At 49.5% G+C, this 18,486-nt stretch overlaps 1 protein-coding gene across 1 annotated transcript in view; it reads right to left on the minus strand.

Annotated features, from left to right (window-relative positions):
* Window positions 1-10,401: 10,401 nt before the first annotated feature.
* Window positions 10,402-18,486, minus strand: part of CCN4 (cellular communication network factor 4) — a 30,135-nt gene continuing 22,050 nt past the window's right edge. The window contains exons 3-5 of the mRNA XM_019724120.2: window positions 18,029-18,289; window positions 14,571-14,764; window positions 10,402-12,830 (exon numbers count right to left, since the gene is read on the minus strand). Of these exons, the coding sequence (XP_019579679.1) occupies window positions 12,531-12,830; window positions 14,571-14,764; window positions 18,029-18,289 (755 nt within the window). The 3' untranslated portion in view covers window positions 10,402-12,530. The remainder of the gene's footprint in view (window positions 12,831-14,570; window positions 14,765-18,028; window positions 18,290-18,486) is intronic.

Raw genomic sequence — 18,486 nt, forward strand, 5'->3', positions numbered from 1 at the left:
CTAGCTCAGCCACGGCAGTTATATCAGTGGCTAATGGCTAACCGGTAACAGCTGATGGCCATCTACTACCCGAGCCAACACCTTGCCACATGAGGCCGAGAGCCTGGAAACTGCTTTTTGGGACTCTGTCCCCATACTCCACCCCGACAGGGTCTCGCCTCACAATCTACGTGACAAGCATCTTCTGCGAGGGGCCTTATGTTGTATTAGCCTACAGGTACCTACAGATGGAAAGAAATAGCAGTCTTAGGAACCAACAATGGCAAATTCCTTCCATCTGGGAGGATACATGCTAGCTTCTCGTCCTGGGAAAGGAGGGTCGCTGCCACTGGCACCTCTCCCAGTGGTTTGTGGTACCAGATTTTATGGCAGTGCTTGGGGTCATTTGCGTAGTTTCAACATGTAACAGAACAGGGGACCCCATAATAGGCCATAGTGAGAGCACATAAGTTCCCTAAAAGTCATCCCGGCATCGGGATATATACCACAGTCATTTGCGGTGGCCACTCAGCTACCACTCCTGGCGTCACTTGCAAATCATGGGTCAAACCACCCCCCATGGGGCTATCAGGCCCAACCACCGACTATGGGGGCTTTTGACCTGCCAGGGCCAAGTCCATTGCTGCCGTTCCCTTGCTTTCAAGCATGTGGGTGCTGGCAGCAAAATGTTCCCATTTCTGCTGTAGCCTGGCTTTAATAGTCTCACTTGTGGTAACCTGTAATTGAATGGGAGCGGCCGTTCGATGTAGCAGAGCTTCTACTGGTGCAGGCCCTCATTTCTGTGGTCTCTCATTCAGGATTCTCAAGACGTCCCACAGACGTGAGGCCCAGTTGCGCATCGTGGGAGGGTGTTTTGACACCCGGAGGCCTTGCTTCAAAAGGCTGTTGTAGTGTTCAATCATGCCAGCTGCTTGTGGATTGTATGGGGTATGAAACAACCATTGCACGTCAGTCCCTAGAATATATTCTGGAATGGGGTAGACATACACCTTGTAGGTTCGGGGGGCGGCGGGGAAGTCTTCCTATACCCAGTGGTAAGGAAACAGCTTTTACAGTCACAGTCTTTCCTCCTTAGCCGTCATTGCAGACTGCTGGTCCAGGGAACAGGTCTGGGTTCCCATAAACAAGACTGCAGTCTGTGCCAGTGTCAACATTAGAAGGGGACCAGTGTATGGACAGTTCCACGTGGGGCCTCCGGATCCCGCTCCTCCCCTCTGACTGGGTACTTTGCCCCTGCCTGCTCCCCCCACCCCAATCAAGCTGAAAGGAGCAGCCTCAAGCAGCCCCGTGAAGTCCTGGAGGGCCATGGGTCGCGCTTTCCCTGACTTCCCCTTTGGGCCTCGCTGGAATTGCTGTTCCAGATGCAACTGTTTCCAAAGTTCCAACAAGAGTGCATTGGGTTGTCGGTCTGTTTTTCCCTGATCGACCCCTGCTGCCACGAGATCACGCCACATCTGTGCGCGTGTTACTCTCTGAGGCCTGCGACCTCTCCTTACTTTTGACTTGGGCTTCCAGGCCTTGTCTTCTCAGCTCTCCTGTCTTAACTTCCCTGGCCACCGGCGTTTAACATCCCCAAGGCAATGGTAACTTCATGGATCCGCCGCCCCACATAGGGCGTAAGAATGGCAACCAAGGATCCAAAAGCACTCGCAGGTGCAGTATCCAAAACCAGATCTCTCATGCTGGCTGTAAAAAGCTCGTCATCCGGCCCCTGCATATTAGGGTTGAACATAGCCTGTCTCATACCCATTTCACGGATTATTTGCGTAAGTCCTGTATATGACTGCCATTGACTCACGGTGTCTGGCAGCTCGCCAGCCTGTCCCCATACTGTGCGTACCGCAGCAGTGAGCCTCTCCATTAGAGAGTGGTTGCCCTGGTCTTGGGCCAACCTATGGCAGTTTTATAACCTTTGTTGCAGGGACGGATGCACTGTCACGAAGGCTAGCTTTTCCATCTCGCCTGGGGAGCAGAGAATGCTGTCTGCTCCCTCATCCCATAAACGTAATAGCCAAGCCGAGACTGGCTCTCCAGGGCGCTGTCGGTACCGCCTCCCCAGCTCCTGCAACTCAGTGGGAGTGTACGGGGTGTAGGTTGTGAACTCAGGCAGCAATGCTCCGGGGCCCAAAGGTTGCTAATGTTTTACCTTTTGCTTCAAGATGGGCCGGGCATGGGGGATGGGATCTCTACCTCAGAGTCTCCACTGTGGGGCTCCTCCTCTAAGAGGCGGACCCGAGCTTCCAGCGCCTGCCACCAGGACTGCTGGTCCCGCACCTGGGCTATTTCAATAAACACCTCTTCCATGCTAGGACGCAACGTGGCGAGAAACATCCAGCCCACACAGCCAGCTATACCCTTCACCTCCTCCAGCAACCACTCAGCTAGAACCTGCAGGGCCCTCTCCACACTGGCCAGAGAGCCGTCCATGTCCTCCCACCCCTCCTTGGGGGTCCAACTCCTGAGAACAGTGGCCACCGGACACGATACACTGTGTGGGGGCCACCTGTCCTCCTGCCCAGAGTCAGACACCATTCCTACCTGGCCGGAATCCTGCTCGCCATGCCAGGTGTCCGATTGGGTGGTGGCTTCGGTGTAAAATGTCTACAACTCTAGGAGCCCACGGCAGCAACAGACCACCAAAAGGAAGATGATGCTTGCTTTGGCCAATAGGGTGGCGTGCCATCCGGAGGCTTGAGAGGACCACCAGTTCACCGAGGGGTCACGTCTCTCCCAGGCTGATTGCGTTTCCTGCTCCAGGCACTTCTCCTCACGGGCTTCCCGAGACTAAGTGTTCATACACACAAACTGCTCCACCGCCCTTCAGAGAGTTCTGGCCGGCACTGTACCCTGCTCGCTGTGCCATGTGTCATGCAGGGACTCTGGTCCCACTCCCTGCACAAGAATGCAGAATATGGTGAGGCCAAAAGGAACACCCACAGAGCCATGGATAGGGGAGTCACACCACTATATTCTCACTGGCGGCTGGGTTGGAGCCACAGGAAGCAGGAGCCACAGGATCCTCAACCTGCTGTCCGCTTCTCTGCCAACCAACCAACCAACCAACCAACCAACCAACCAACCAACCCCTTGCTAACTGCAATCCGCCCCTCCTAGCTCAGCCACAGCAGTTTATCAGTGGCTAATGGCTAACTGGTAACAGCTGATGGCCATCCAGTCACAGCTGATGGCCATCTACTACCCGAGCCAGCACCTTTCCACGTGAGCCCGAGAGCCTGGAAACTGCTCTCTGGGACTCTGTCCCCACAATGGTACACTGGTTACTATGATGAAATCAAGATTGATACATTGCTATTAAGCAAGCTCCATACTTGATTGGGGTTCCACTCATTTTTTTCCTGTTGTCCTTTCTCTCCCCCAGCATCCCCTCCAAGAGACCACAGTACATTCAGTCATCATGTCTCCTTCGCTTCCTCTGGTCTTTAGTTTCTCACACTTACTTTTGATGACCTTGACCGTTTTGGGAAGCGCTGGTCAGGCATTTTGTAGAATGTCCCTCAATTGAAGTTCAGATGATTTCTCATGGTTTAATTGGGGTTTTGAGTCTTTGGGATGAAGACCGTGGAGGTGAAGTGCCATTCTCATCACATCATGCTCAGCGTGATGGGTCGACATGACTTATCACTGATGAGATTAACCTTGATCACCTGGCTCCGGGAGAGTTTGCCAGGTTTCTCCACTGTCATTTTTCTGTTTTCCCATACTCCTTTCGAAGCGAGACCCATACTTAAGACCGCCGCCACCACCTTCTTAAACAGCTCTCATGCTGTTATTTATATTGGTTTTTCTTTACTTGCCTTAAAGAGTGTCTTGGAGATGTGTAATTAATTGTAAACACTTTCAAGGTCTGAGTCATAGAGCAGCAAGTGGTTGTGCCCTGCTGTTTAGGAAATAGATTTGGAGAGCACAGAAGGGTGAGTAGGCATTCCCAGCTGAGGGGGCAGTGTGGACACCAGCCCGCAGGAAGGAAAGTGGGTGCCTTTGTGAGAAACCTGTAATACTGACCTGGGTAGGGGACTATGTGCTGTGCCTGGCAGGAAGTGAGGCAGAATGAGTTTAGATGCATACAATACGATACATAAGATGACAAAAGAAACCACTTATAGTGAAGAATAACTGTCCAAGTGTTGCAATTGTATGACGTAGTAAAATGTTCTTTATGAATAAGTTAAAAAGTAATGTGGAGGAGACAGGTGTCAATATAATTTCAAAGTAATGATGAGCATAATATCTTGGACATATGCCACAACTGTGCTATGAAAAACGTGATTTTATAACTGGTGAGATTAGGATTTGCTGCCTACATTTAGATAGAGGAAAATGCTAAATTGCAATTGGAAGTTAGTAAAAAACAAAGATGCATTTTCTTCCCCCGTCCAAGTGCGGGGCCCCTGAATTCTATCCATGGATTCTTGGTCTGAGAACCCCAGGTTAAGAAATCGTGCTTTAGGTGCAGGAGAAGGAACATGTAAGCCCCTACTTATTTAGCATTCTCAGTAGGTGCCGTTTCTGTGCACGAGTCAGAATAAAGAAAGGCAGGTGATGGAAGAGCCAGCAAGTAATCAGCAGGGTGTGGGTGCAGACATCAGCTTTTGGGGGAAGGGGGGTGGTACACAGACCCGCTGGACCTGTCACCATCAGCTTCCTGGAGCTCAGACTTCCACCAAGGGCGTGAATTGTTAGAGGTGTTTGCAGGTGTGCGATGCTATTTAGAGATGGTATGTGGAGAGGCTGTTTGCCAGCTGGGGATCTATTTCTGTTCTGGCTGCTTGTTTTGGTTTTGATGCCCTGACACGTGGGTCTCAGCTGGGAGACCAAGTATGCACGGAAATCAAGCACCTGCAGGATCTGTGGGGACAGCCGAGGCCTCCATCTGCCTGTCACCTTCCTTGTCACCCCTTCTCAGACACAGCTTCTCTGTTTGAGTCATTGGGTTGGTTCTTACATGCGGCCTAAACCCACTTACCATGTTTCCCCGAAAATAAGACCTAGCCGGACCATCCGCACGAATGCGTCTTTTGGGACAAAACATTAATATAAGACCCGGTCTTATATTAAAACAAGACCGGGTCTGTCAACTGGCAAAAAAATAACTCTCCAGATAAATCCACAAGAAAAACAGTTTATTTGGGAAAAAAGGAAAAAGAAACAAAAACCACCACCGCAGTGGGGGAAATGCACACCTACATACAATCCAGGGCTCCAACCAGCTCCCACATGAAGAAGGAAAATAATGTCCCAGTTCCAAGATGGTTATTCTATTAGCATCCCTCCCCCTGAAGGTACCACGAAGTTCAACAGGAAGTCAGGGCTAGAGAGTCAACGGGGGGGGGGGTGCAGCTCCACCCACAGTCCTCCCAGCTCCATGGTTAAGCATTCCAAGATGTCAGTTCACTTTTATCAGGTCTTATATTAAGTTTTGCTCCAAAAGACACGTTAGAACTGATTGTCCAGCTAGGTCTTATTTTTGGGGAAAACACGGTAGTACATATTTGTCTTGGGGCTTCCCAGGCTGCATGGAAACCTTTCAACTGTGTCCCACGTGGAACGCAAGGGCAGAAGGTGAAGCCTGGTTTTACAGGGTTGGAGATGGGATTAGGGAGGAGTCCTTGCCAGCAGATCAGCATCGTTCTAAGATGAGATGTCTCTGCATCTGCAAAACACAATGGTGGTCCTAACCCAAAGGCTTCATGACCTTCCGTTCTTGGACCTAGAACCAATCAGGTCTTTGTGCTCCTTACGGGGAAGAATCTCATTGGCCCAGATGGACTCAGGTGTCCGCTCGCTGTCCAAGCAACTGTGACTGAGTTCACTCTACTCTCACCCCCTCTCCCACATACAGGCAGCGGGGGCTTCCAGTAATTGATGTAGTTGTGGCAGGTGAATTGCTATGTCCTTTGGAGAATTAAATCCATTGACAGTCACACTCACTGTGGCAAGACAGGCCCTTCCTCATCTCTACTCAGAAATGTTTTCTGAATGCCCCTCCCTCCCCAGGAAGCACTGACCATGTGACAGCAGCACTGATGGCCTCAGTAGTATACACAACATTTCTAATGTGCATCACCTTACGTTTCCTTTTTCCCATCACTAGCATTTTTTTTTGTATCTCCACCACCTGCACAAGTGTCCAGCGTATAATAAGAGGTTTTTGTTAATTACTTCCTCTAATAACAGTAACGTTTAGCACATGTTACAGTGTCCTTCCCCCTTTTCTCTTTGTCTGTGTGCCTGTGTTACCCTTGCTTTATAGATAAGACAGCCAAGGCTCAAGAGATTAAATGGCTCGTCCAGCCATTTCTAACATGGATTACATCCTCCTGCCTTTCAAACAGTTCACTGAGCACACGACGCATGCAAGCACCTGTTGATGTTTTGGACTATAGAACATCAATTAGTTCCTAGTTCTAACACCGCAGATGCGCTTAAGGCTTTTATTGCCTGAAGGGATGTTTGTCCCTCCATGAAATAGTCCCACCCTGATGAGTGACCAACCTGCTTTTATCATATTTTCTATCCGGTTCTCAATTCTTTTGTCTCTTCCTTTGCTGACAAGCTGACATTTTCTTACTGCTATCAATAACCCTGCTTCTAGCAGCTTCCTCTCCGTTTTTACGGGATGGACTAAGAAACCCACTATGTTAGTACTGTGTGAAAGGCAAGAGCAGTGAGGTTAGCATGCAGATCTGGAAATACTCTCTACAGAATATAGTAGAGGAAACCATACCTGGGCTTGGTGCCAGCTGCCTCATTTCCTTCGAAGTCCTGTTTGCTCTGACCTGTATTTGAAAAGAACACAGGCTCGGCTAGGACTTGGACCTCTGAATACCTCTGATGCTTTTGTATTTTCATTTCTTCAGTGGGGGCAATGGAGAGCACGAGTATCTCTGCTATGTGCTTTTTTACCTTCGTAATAAAGTGCACTGGCCATTTCATTCCGTTAAAGAATAAAATTCAGCCAAGTACATTTGAAGATCTAATTGTCTTTTATTAAGTGATTTGTGAATCGGGCAGCACCCCGTTTAGTGAGTGCAAGGGGGCTCCAAGGAGTGGTACAAAATGGAAGTTTTTATAGGCAGAACAAGGGTGGAACAAGAAAATTAAAAGACTAGATTATTTCAAGCAAGGTCACCTTCCCTTAGGGGGAGGCAGGCGGCCTTATCAGGCAGACTGACTCACTGGTGCTGACCAGGAAATTCCAGACTCAATGGTTTAAAATTCTACTCCTGAGAGAGGCTGCAACTACAATTAGCCAGGTATTAAATGTTGGTGGGGCTCCATTTTGGGTATGTTGTTTCTTTTTTAATATCCCAAATCTCATTTTGCCAAAACTTTAACTACCTGATATCATAAGAAATTTCCCCCAAGGTCTGAACATTCATTCTAAAGCATCCACAGGACTCCACAATGTAACCTCCAGTTTTTTTTTGGGGAAAAAAAAAAGGTATGCTTCAGGATAGAGGTGTTTTGGGAAACAATTCATGTAGCAATTATTTTTTTTACTGGAATCAAGTCTACCTTGATTTTTATTACAATACCATAATGTGTTTTGAGGAGTAGATGATGGGGATTTAGCTAGAAGATATCAGTTGTGTCATTCTGTTCATTTATTCTAGCCAGCCATCTGTACATCTGTTCATACAGCTGAGCATGTGCTATATATATAGTACATTGATTTGGGAGACACCGTAAAATATGACACCCTTCTGGCCTTAAAGAAGCTGGGAGTTTAATCAAACGACAGCATCAAATGAAAACCTAAAAATCAAAAAGTTAAAGGATCAAGCAGCATATGATTAAAGTAAAAAAACCATTCAACTGAGTATTGGTGACGTTTGCTTTGTAGTTACGATTTTGAAATAAGAACTCAATAAGTAAAATATGCAGACACATGCATTGACTCCAATTCTTCCTACAGCCTTGCTGATTACCCTGGTTTCAGGAGGAAACTGAGACTCAGCTAATAATAGCTGTGTTTCCGAAGTGCTCACCCCGTGCCACGCTCTCGTCTAAAACTTTGCATGCAACATGCATTTTCATCATTACATCATCCCCACCACAAGCCACGCACTATCATTTTCTGTATTTCACAGCTGAGGAAACGGCGGCTTACATGAGTGAAGTGAGGGCTTCCAGTAAGGAATAAAATATGTAACAATCCACTTGACTCCCCAAATCAGAACTGTTTCTATTGTATCTTGCAGCCTCCCTTACACTTCTTTTCACTCCCCTTGGTTCTCAAGGCAGCCGGCAATAGCTACGCCTCTATCCATCCGTCTCTCCACCCATCCAACCCTCGCTTACCCAGTTCCCAGCATGTACCAGGTGTTGTGCTCAGCTCAGGGGATGCAACCATAGTCCCTGACCTCAGGTGTCCAAGTCTAAGTGATGATATAGAAGGGCATTGAATAAATGAGGGAGTGAATGAATGAATGAATGAATGAATATAAAAATATTTTACATTTATGTGAGATGTCTTCCAGCCAGGACACATTTGTAGCATTGGTCTTTTCTGAATGCCAGAATTCCTATTTCTAAGGGCATCGCCAAACTTTTAGCTATTTTTATGGCTGTAAATAAAATATCTGGGACCTGATTTCCACCATCTGCATTTTAGTGCTCAGGGCTCCATCATTGCCTCATAATAACTGAATATACAAGAAAACCCATCAAATCCAGTCAGTCTCTTTGCTGATGATTTATTGCTTTAAGGAGACAAGCTATAAACAGGGAACTTGAGCAATGCAAACCCTTCACATTGAACAAACATGTTCATACTACACAAATCATGAGAAAAATGAGGAATGTTGTAAAACATGACAGATTGCCCAAGTGCTATTTTCCCTCTGTTGGGAAATTCCAAGACATTTTTTTTTTTTTTTATGTATTTTTCAGTCACTTACAAAAAATGGCAGTAGGAACACTTAAATATTAAGTCACAGTTTGAAAATAGATATACATACATATATAAATATAGACACACGTATATGTGCAGATACAGTTGACCATTCTGATTATTCATGAGTCCCAGCTGTGCAGGCTTGGTTATTATCGCAGTTACTGTGGATCCAGATAAGTCCTTTAAAAGCAATGACCTAATTCAATATAATAGTCACAGGCCACATTGCGTAGGTCCCCACAATCCCTATGTAGACACAGTACTATGTTAATGGATCACAGAGAGTCGTATCACCTGAGTCGACTTCCTTTGATCACTCTTCAAATCACTTTCAAAGTTAGAACTGCAGCAAAGCTTCTCTTGTACCTTTCGATTTGGGGGACAGGCTAACGGGGCTTAGCATCAGGAGCGATGGCTCAGGTGTCAGACTAACCTTGGTTTGCGATCCTGGTCTGCAGTTCACGAGCTGGTAAGATGTTGAGCAAATGACTGAACCTCTGTGTACCTTAGCTGTCTTATCTTTAAAATGGGGAAATAATGTAATGACTAAGATAAGATATGGCAGTAACGCACTGCGCACAGGCCTGGCACACATTAAGTGTCCATAAAATGCTCACGATAAGGCTTAGCAAGAATGAGTGAACTGGAGGACTCAGGTCTCCTCCCACACCAGAGAAATCCATTCTAGGCACTAACGTGGCTTTCTTCACCAAAGGTTCACTGACCCTGAGTGTACCTTTCCCTCATCCCAGCACATGGAGTTACAAGGGACTGGGGAGGCGATCTGTCTGACCAGCTCGATGCCCCCCACCACTGTGACCCTCCAATGGGGGTCACTCACGCTTTGCCTGCAGGCCTCCCCAAGAGCGGGGCAGAGTGGAATACTCTGGGATTCAGGCTTCGGCTGTTTTTGGCTGATTTCTCAGATGTTCCATTTATAAAAGAGAGCTTTACTCAAAATCGCTGTGATAATTAGTAAGATAATTTAAAATATAGCGTAGTGGTTGGCGCCAAGTAACCACTCGATAATGGGACATTTTTTTTTCTTTTTTCTCTTCATTATGATTGTTAATCTTTATTGAAGTGGTTTACTGCAGGGTAATTCTCATTGCTTCCTTACTTTGGGCCCACATTTTCGTCCTCATGACTTCAGCACATGGATCGGAGTCTTTCCCTCTGGGACCTGCATAGGACAGGTCCATTTCTAGAAACAAATACTAACTGGGACATTCTGGCCACCCCATCCCACCCATTCCCAGGCCAGTCCCCAATTCCTCCAACTAGGATCCCTATGCTCTTAGAAGCTCTGGTCAGTTTCCCAAATCGGGGTGTCGTTCAGTAGGAACGTGGCTCTTGGGTTTCCTCTGAATTTCAAGTGGGGTCAGTAATCATGTAGACCTTGTCATTTGTCGATGGCAGGTGATGTCACTCTAAGAAAATCCAACACGGTCCACACAGACTAACACAAGAGATTATTCATGGGGTAAATTCTCTTCACACAGAATTCTTGTTTTATTTGGTTTCCAATAAGAATATACATTTCTTGAAATATTGTCTCTTCTCCTATGGCACTTAAGGTAAGATTCAGCTGATAAAAATTAGATTCTTTGGAAGAAGAGAGCTTCTGAATAAAAGTAGGAGCACGTACACATTTTCTTTTATTCATCAGATCTGTATTGAGCACCACTGTGCCTTGCATTGGGTCAGACATTTAGGAAGTCACAGTAAATGCAGGCGCGTGCCTGTCCTTTGTTTCCTGGTTAGGAATCCCTTCTGCACACCACACAGAGTTCCTTAGGAATAACTGCCCATCATTCAGTATGCAGTGTTGGGTGAACAAAGCCGTCTTGTAAATGCCTGGTGAGCGCTGCTTCTGCTTTGAAGGAGGGGGTGATCTATAGGAGATTCATGGATTTTTGTCTACGCCATATTTTTTTGGATGCTGAGGCACCTAAATTATCTGGAAGTCAGATACTCTTCTCTTGTAAAAGGAGCCAGAGAGACAGTTAAAAAAGAGCAGAAAATGAGAGCAAAGGGTGCCTTATTCTGACATGTTTTCCTGCTCTGACATGTTTGGAAGCTTTAAAAGTAGGGAGAAAAATATCACGTCAGTCCAACCTACATTTGAATCCTGACTCCTTCACTTACCAGCTGGGTGACTTTGGTCCAATTTTCTTACCGATCTGAGCTTTGATTTCACATTTGTAAGACAGAAACAATAATGGGCACTTCTCAACAAGATCGTGAAGTTTCCATGAGCTAGTGTGGGGGAAGCACTGAGAACATGGCACATAGAAGATACTAAATAAAAGCATTATAACAGTAAACATTTATATTTTACTAATAAAATAAATACTCGCCTCATTTCCACTAGTGACAACCTTCTCTTCCTTTTAGCGTCAACTCCCTTTGGCTTTTAATCCCTGTTAAATATATTACCATTTCTAAACAACTAGTAAACCTCTGTCTTCACACCAAAACTGCGTTGTTTGGGTCAGCAGACCCGAAGTCTGTGACATGGGTCACTGAAGCGGAACAAGACATCATGTCCTGGGTCAAGTGACCCTTGCCACCCCAGGCAGATGCAGACGGACCCGCTTCTTGGTTTGACTCACACCCAGCCTGGACCTCTTGGTCATTTCAGGTGGGTCTGCTTGGGCTTCAGTTGGGGCCCCTTAAATGCAGAGGAATGTCCCAGGACACCGCTCTCAGGAGTCAGACAGGCTCTCCCAGGGATTCTACCAACTCCCGTGAGCCCCAAGCAGGGAGATGATACCAATTTGAGGAAGAGCCTGGCCAATCCCCTGATATCCTGTCGGTCAGCAGGAGATTTGGAGCTACGGTCAACTGCTCCTTCTGGAAATGGGCTGACCTTGCTCTGACCCTGGGGTGTGGACTGGGGACTTTTTCGTGAACAAGAATGAAATTTATCAAATTGCATTTCTGACTGGAATGAACCCAACGTGTATGTACCCTTCACAGTGCAGGGGTGGAGAGAAACTTAACTTCCACAACACCTGGATGAATGGATACAATTTTCCACGAAAAATCAAAACCGAACAACCATTCACCTCACTTGGCAAATGTTTGGTGACCTTGGGGTGCACACATCTTTGTAATCAGGGGTACTTTGCTGTGCTGTGGTCAGAACTGGCTACTGGAGCACCACCCAGCAGGGCCCAAATAACAGAATGTTCCATTGCCCGAAATCCCACCTCTCCTTCTCAATGGATCCAAAGAGCCTTGTGGTTCGGCATCTAAAGAGGGAAGTAGTGATACTGAGTGTCCCGTTGATTCTGTTCCTTGGGACTCGGGCAAGATCCAGCAGGCCTCCCAGTGGCTTGCATGGGCTGGACGGCTTTGGGCTTGTCCAGAACAGCTGGAGACAGGCATTTACGTTGGAGCACATGCAGAATCCTGTCCAGGATGGGACCCCGAGTCTGGGACTGAGAGGCACCAGAATGGATCATTTGGGTGGTTGGAGACAGGAAAGGGGGCCAAGGGAAATTAGAAATGAGAGGCAAGTGCACAAAAGAAGGTTCGATGGTGGGCCGCAGAGGGCTGGCTGCTTGGCAAGCATGGGGGCAGGCCTGAGCCTGTGTTCTGTGCCTGCCTAATTGGCAATTTCTGAGAAGTCAGGGTAGGATTCCAAGTCAGCAAAGATATCGTTGGGGTTCCTGCAGCTCAGGCTGCAGAAGCAAGCGTTGATCCACAGGACCTGGCGGGAGAAGCCAGGCCCATCGGGACACTGGAAGGAGACATCGATGGTCTTGGATTTGTATGGGATACAGCACCTGTTGTCCGTGCAGACCCCACAGTACTTGGGCCGGTAGGAGCGTGTGCTGACACAGCTGGAGAGGGTAAAATTCACGGGCGCCTCCGGCTGGTACACGGCCAAACACTTCTTCCCTTCCTGCAGGAAAGGAGCTTTCAGTTGGGATGCTCAGAGGATGAACAACCACCTTCTTCCCTCTAAGGCCTTAATTGTTCCCTGTTCATTCACCCTACGGGAGCATTCCACCTCACTTTCGGATGTGCAGCGTCTTTAAGCTAGGAAGGCCCTCTCTCCAATGCACCGAGACCCAGCCATATTACACAGGAGTAAACAGAGGCCCACAGATGAGGCGTGCCATGCTTAAGGGGTACCTCACAACCAGCATTTCCTTTCCTTCCCGCATTTCTGCCCGGTCCTCTGTCACACTTTCACCAACACAGGATGCCTTTGTAGCTCCTTCAGTCAATCAAGCACCCAGCTAGTTAGTGGAAGAGGCGTCATGGGACTCCATGACTGGGGATGCACTTTCCCCCATCCTCCTCCTCCTCTGTCTCCCACAGCCTCTCACACGCCCTCATCATGCAACTTACTCAGCTGGGTTGGTGTTATTTAAAGGTAGCTGTCTTTCCATTGGGCTGTGGGCTCCTCAAGAGGGGCTCTTGCTGGGTCCCTACAGTCTAATTCAGCAGCTGAGTTATGCAGTATGAATACATAGCAGACACTTACTAAACTCATTGGACCAGTGGTTCTTGGGGTCTACTTGGTACCAGCACCATGTCAGACCCGGGACAGAGCAGATCAGGCTCTGTGGGGCCTGAGGCTTATACAATTGGAGGAGGCATCTTAGGCACATAATTATTGAAGTAAAATTGGGTGGTAATGGTGGGGGTTGGGGATGATGGCAGGACTTGAATTAGTTTTGAGGTAAACCCATCTCTACCTCAAGGGCACCCTGCATTGTTCCTGCTATTTTTCCTGCGGCTGGTAACTGTTCCATTCATGCTTCATTAAGAGACGTTTGCTGGGTACCTACGATCCACCAAACGTGAAGAGTACAGACTAGTACGGCAGGGGAGATAATCCGAGAGAAAGAGGAAGAGAGAAGGAGAAGGAGGTGGAAGGATCCAGGTGACTGACGCAGAGAAGACGGGAGCAGGGGCCAGGGCCAGGGAGCAGTGTGTGATAAGTGGGAGAACTGTAGGAAGCTGGCTGTCGTGTCTACTGGGCAGCCGGTCTTCTGCACCCCCCAGAAACCATCAGTGCTGAGTTGTTGTTGTTTTAATTGTTTTAAGTGACACTAGGCTTATGGTCAGTCTGAAGGCACCAGCAAGGACGCCACAAGTTAGGCAAATCAAATCCATTTCTAACTCTGAGGAGCAGGGCTCAGTCTGCTGTATCCTTGATGTTTTATTTTAATGATCTTACGTCAACTCCTCAGAGGTGCGAGGAGACTGGCCACAGCCACATGCAGTCAGCACAGGCAGGCATTTGGCTCTGGCGTCCCCTGCCCCATTCAGTGCCCCCTATCGCCCAGCATGGCTGGCACGTGGTGCACACAGGTGTGGGCCACCCCAGGAACAGAGGGAGAGTGGCAGTCAGCGAGGGGCCCTCAGAATCATCCCAGGAGAGCACTTCGGAGAGTCCCCGGGTTCTCTCCAGAGGGACCCTGATTCCAATAATACGGTCACCACCATCAGTTCCATTGAGTGAGATTCACGACACACCAAACCGGTGACACACATTATCCAAATAACTTAGGAGGGGGCTTAATGATTCCCATGTTACCGATGGCCCCACGAGGGAGTTCAGGAGCCAGGCTCAAAGCCAGGCTTACCTGTGACGTCTAAGATGCCTGCCCTACCTGGGAGGTGGACCCACCTTGATGTGCGAACGGATGTCCACGTCACAGGGCCGGAGGGTACAGAGGCGGCTCTCTTGCTCAGGCCAGCAGCGGGCGTTGCCATTGGAGATCCGTGTGGAGATTCCCAGGCCACAGCTGGTGGAACAGGGGCTCCACGGGCTCGTGTAGGGTATGCAGTTCCTGTGCCAGGGTTCGACCTCGCCCATGGCCGCTGTGGATGGAGACCGGAGTACCTGTGAGTCTCTAGCCACTGTCATCCCCAGTCTCCACCATCACCACACAAGCACAGGTTTGGGGTCCCTGAAACTCAGCAAAGAGAGAGGTGGCAAGTTGGCTTCTAACCAGCGTGGGTCCCCAAGGAGAGAAGGACGTGTTCTGAGCTCCTTATTGGTCTTTGGAGGGAAGACCATCCCTACAGACAAGTGGACTTGAGTTCAAATTCTGCGCAACCACCGACAAGCTGTGTGACCCTAGACAACTCAGTCTCCTTGTTGGCACAATAACATCTAGCTTGTGGGGCTGGTGTGACAATAAAAGGGTCTAAATAGTGACTAAGCATGTATCGGGCATCTATCTGCTGGGTCACAAGACACTGTTCCTGCCGCTGCAGAGAGTAAGTTTCTCTGGGGGAAGGTCAAAGGGGAGTGTCTCCACCCTAGTACCCAGCATTTCATCTGGGTGATGCTGAGGGCATAGCCGTTAAGGGGACACACAGGCTTCAGAGTCACACAGTCTCGGTGCTTCTCTGAGCATGGCCACCTGCAAGTCAGCCCCCCTCCCAGGGCTGTGGATGGGAAAGATGGGTCACACATGTCTCAGCACTCGCACTGTCCCTGGTCCCTAGTAAACGCTCAGTAAATGTGAGCAGGCGGGGTTCCTTGACTGTCGGCCAACTAAACACCAATTCTCAGATGGTCCATCAACATATACATGCGGAGTGCTCAATGGCTTCCTGAGAAGTGGAAAACAGAACCAGCTAGAGATGGAGGCAGGTGAAAGACCAGGAAGACAAAGGAGAGATCCCACAGGAAAATGGAACAAGATACACAAGAGAGACAGGAAGAGCAAGCCAGTCCCACCCTGACTCATGGGTACATAGTGCAGGACGTGAGAGAGGAACAGAGGGGGAGGGGTGGGAAGGCAGATGAGAGAGCAGAGAAGAAAGGGAGAGGGAGAAAAAAGGAAGGAGAGGGAGTGAGAGTGCAGGGGACTGAGAGAGGGAGAGAGAAGGAGAGAATGGGGAGGGGAGAGAAAAGTGGTTAAAATGGGGGGGAGAGAAAAGAGAAAAATAGGAAAGAAATCTAGTAGGATCAGGAGAAGAAAGAGAAAGGGGAAGGGTCTGTTCTTGATACCCAGACCTTCCAGGTTCATAGATGTGCAGGGAACATTGATGAATGAAGGAGTGAGAGAAGGGGAGGTTTGAGAGACAGAAGAAACAAAGGAGAGGCTTGTGAGGACTGAGGCTGGGCCAGGCTGGGATGAGCTGGGCCTCAGCGTGGAGGGAGGGAGACCATGGGAGGGATTTGCCTAGGGGGATAAAAGGGCTTTGGTTTCTGGGTCACCTGCTAGGCAGGCAGGAGCTCTGCTTATGTTCAGTCAGAATGGGGTCACTGGGCCACACACAATGAGCAGTCACTGCCACCCCGTCCCCTTGACCCCCTTGTGGCTCTGCCAAGAGGGTTGGTGGTGAGACTGCTGCTGTGCGCCTGCTAGGGACAGAGCTTTCCCGCCAAGCCCTGCATCCACAGGGACAGCTTCTTCAGGGGGCTGGCTCCGCCCTTGGGGGGCACCCAAGCCCCATCCAGAGAGGCTGTGCATCCCTGAACCAGGAGGGGGGTAGGATTGCGGGAACCACCCTCCCTCCTGGTCCAGTCAGACCGAGGCTGCATAGGACGTAGGTCTCTGTCTGGGCTGGTCCCTTACATCCTGTCCTCTCCGGCTTTCCAGTTTGTTCTTGTCGGAAGCACTTGCTTCACTTGGCTTCTGCAAAGTCTCTGGTCCTGTTTCTGGCCCGCCTCTTGGATTTGCCTTTCTCTCCCTCACCTTAAATGGGGGTGCCTAGGCGCCACACCAGTGGTTCTCGGGGTGGGGGGGATTGTGTCCTCCAGGGCACAATTAGCAATGTCTGGAGGTAGGTTTGCTTTTTATGTACTACTCGTGGGGCAGGTGCTATTGGCATCTCGGGGACAAGGGTCAGGGATGCTGCTACACATTCCACAATGCACAGGGCAGCCCCACCACAGAGAATTATCTAGTCAGAATGTTGTCAGTCCAAAGGCCGAGGAGGCCTCCTCCACGGTCTTCCTGACTAAACTCATGCACTTAGCATTAAAAAAAAAAAAAAAAAAAGACCACCCCCTCAGACACCCAGACTCTATTGCCATTTCTTCACTTCTTCATGTCCACTTGCCTGCTAGACACTTTCCTTCTAGAAATATCCTTAGTGCTACCTTCTGTGTCATCAGAGGCTCCTGATTTCCCTCTTCTACCCCCCACTCTCCTTCTTCTGCCCCATCTCCCTCCTCCAAAGCTGCCCCTACTGGACGATCCTCTGGGCGATCGATCCCACAGGTGGGGTGCCCAGCCTCAGACTCCACCTGTTTCAAACAACGGAGAGCCCCTCCTCCCCAAACCTACTTCTGCTCTTGTATTTTATCCCAGGTAATGAGGAGCCCGAAGTCACCCGCCATGCTCCGTCTCCACATGTTAGATTGGTGCCAAGACCTTCAGTTTTACTCATGCAATGAATGCCTCTTGTCCCTTTCTTGCCACCTCTACTCCCACTGCCCTAGTTCACATCCCCATTAGCCCGCCCATCTATCCATCAATTTGCCCATCCATCCATCCATCCATCCATCCATGCATCCATCCATCCATCCATCCATCCATCCATCCATCCATCCATCCATCCATCCATATGATAAACATTGATTGGTACCTGCTAAGTGTCTGCCATTGGCTAGGCTCCAGTAAACTGTGATGAAACTAACAGGTCTGTCCCTGCCCTCCCTTGCCAGGCTTTCTATGACCTGGTTTACCTGGCTGAAGCCTCACCTGTCCCCAATTCTCCACAGTGAAAGAAAGCCATCTCCTCTCTTGGGCCCTCACACCTGTCACTCCTGCCTCTCCTCCCCAGGTTCCCACCCTTCCGCCACCTCTCCACCCCCTACCTAACCTCTTAAGTAGGATAATAATGAATCACATCTGTCTGGCTTTGTTCTTTACAAAGCACTTCCACATTTTACACTCAGAGGATCCCGTAAGACAGGCAGGACAGAGGGTGTCATTTCCATTCTAACCCTGGGGAAACAGGGTCTAGAGGGGATGTGACTTTCCCAGGGTCACACAGCTAGGTTAGTGAATGGTGGGCTGGGAGTGGGACTGGGCTTGTGTTAACCACAGGCAGGCGGTCAGAGCTCCAGGAGGGTCTGCAACCCGCCCCCAGAGTCCCGCCCACCCCGCCCCTGGCACCCACCTAAGGCGCCCGTGTGGCGTGGCGCCGTCTTGCGCGGCCTCCTGGCATCGTCGTCGCACACCCACTGCTCACAGCAGCGGCCTGGCACGCTCACTCGCCGCGGGTGTCGGCACCAGAGGCGCGGGGGGCGCACGCGGAGGCACAGCGGCGTGCAGCCCACCGCGCCATCCACGCACGTGCAGTTGTACTTGCAGTTAGGCTGGAAGGACTGGCCGTTGTTGTAGCGCACCCCGTCCAGGACGCAGCCCACGCCGACCACCTCTGCAAACACATTGCAGCTAGGTCAGGCCGGGTGGGCACCGGTATCCCTGCCAGCTCAGCGCGCAAAGGCTGGGAAGCTCCTCCCATGGGGGAGGGGCACGGCAAGGCCAAAGGCAGGGCCCAGCCAGTGATGGGGAGTTTGGTGGACTTGAGCAGAGGGAGAGCGGAAGTTCCTTTACAGCTGCAGCTGTCACCCA

The sequence above is a fragment of the Rhinolophus sinicus genome, linkage group LG12, assembly GCF_036562045.2.
Source record: "Rhinolophus sinicus isolate RSC01 linkage group LG12, ASM3656204v1, whole genome shotgun sequence".
NCBI lineage: Eukaryota > Metazoa > Chordata > Mammalia > Chiroptera > Rhinolophidae > Rhinolophus > Rhinolophus sinicus.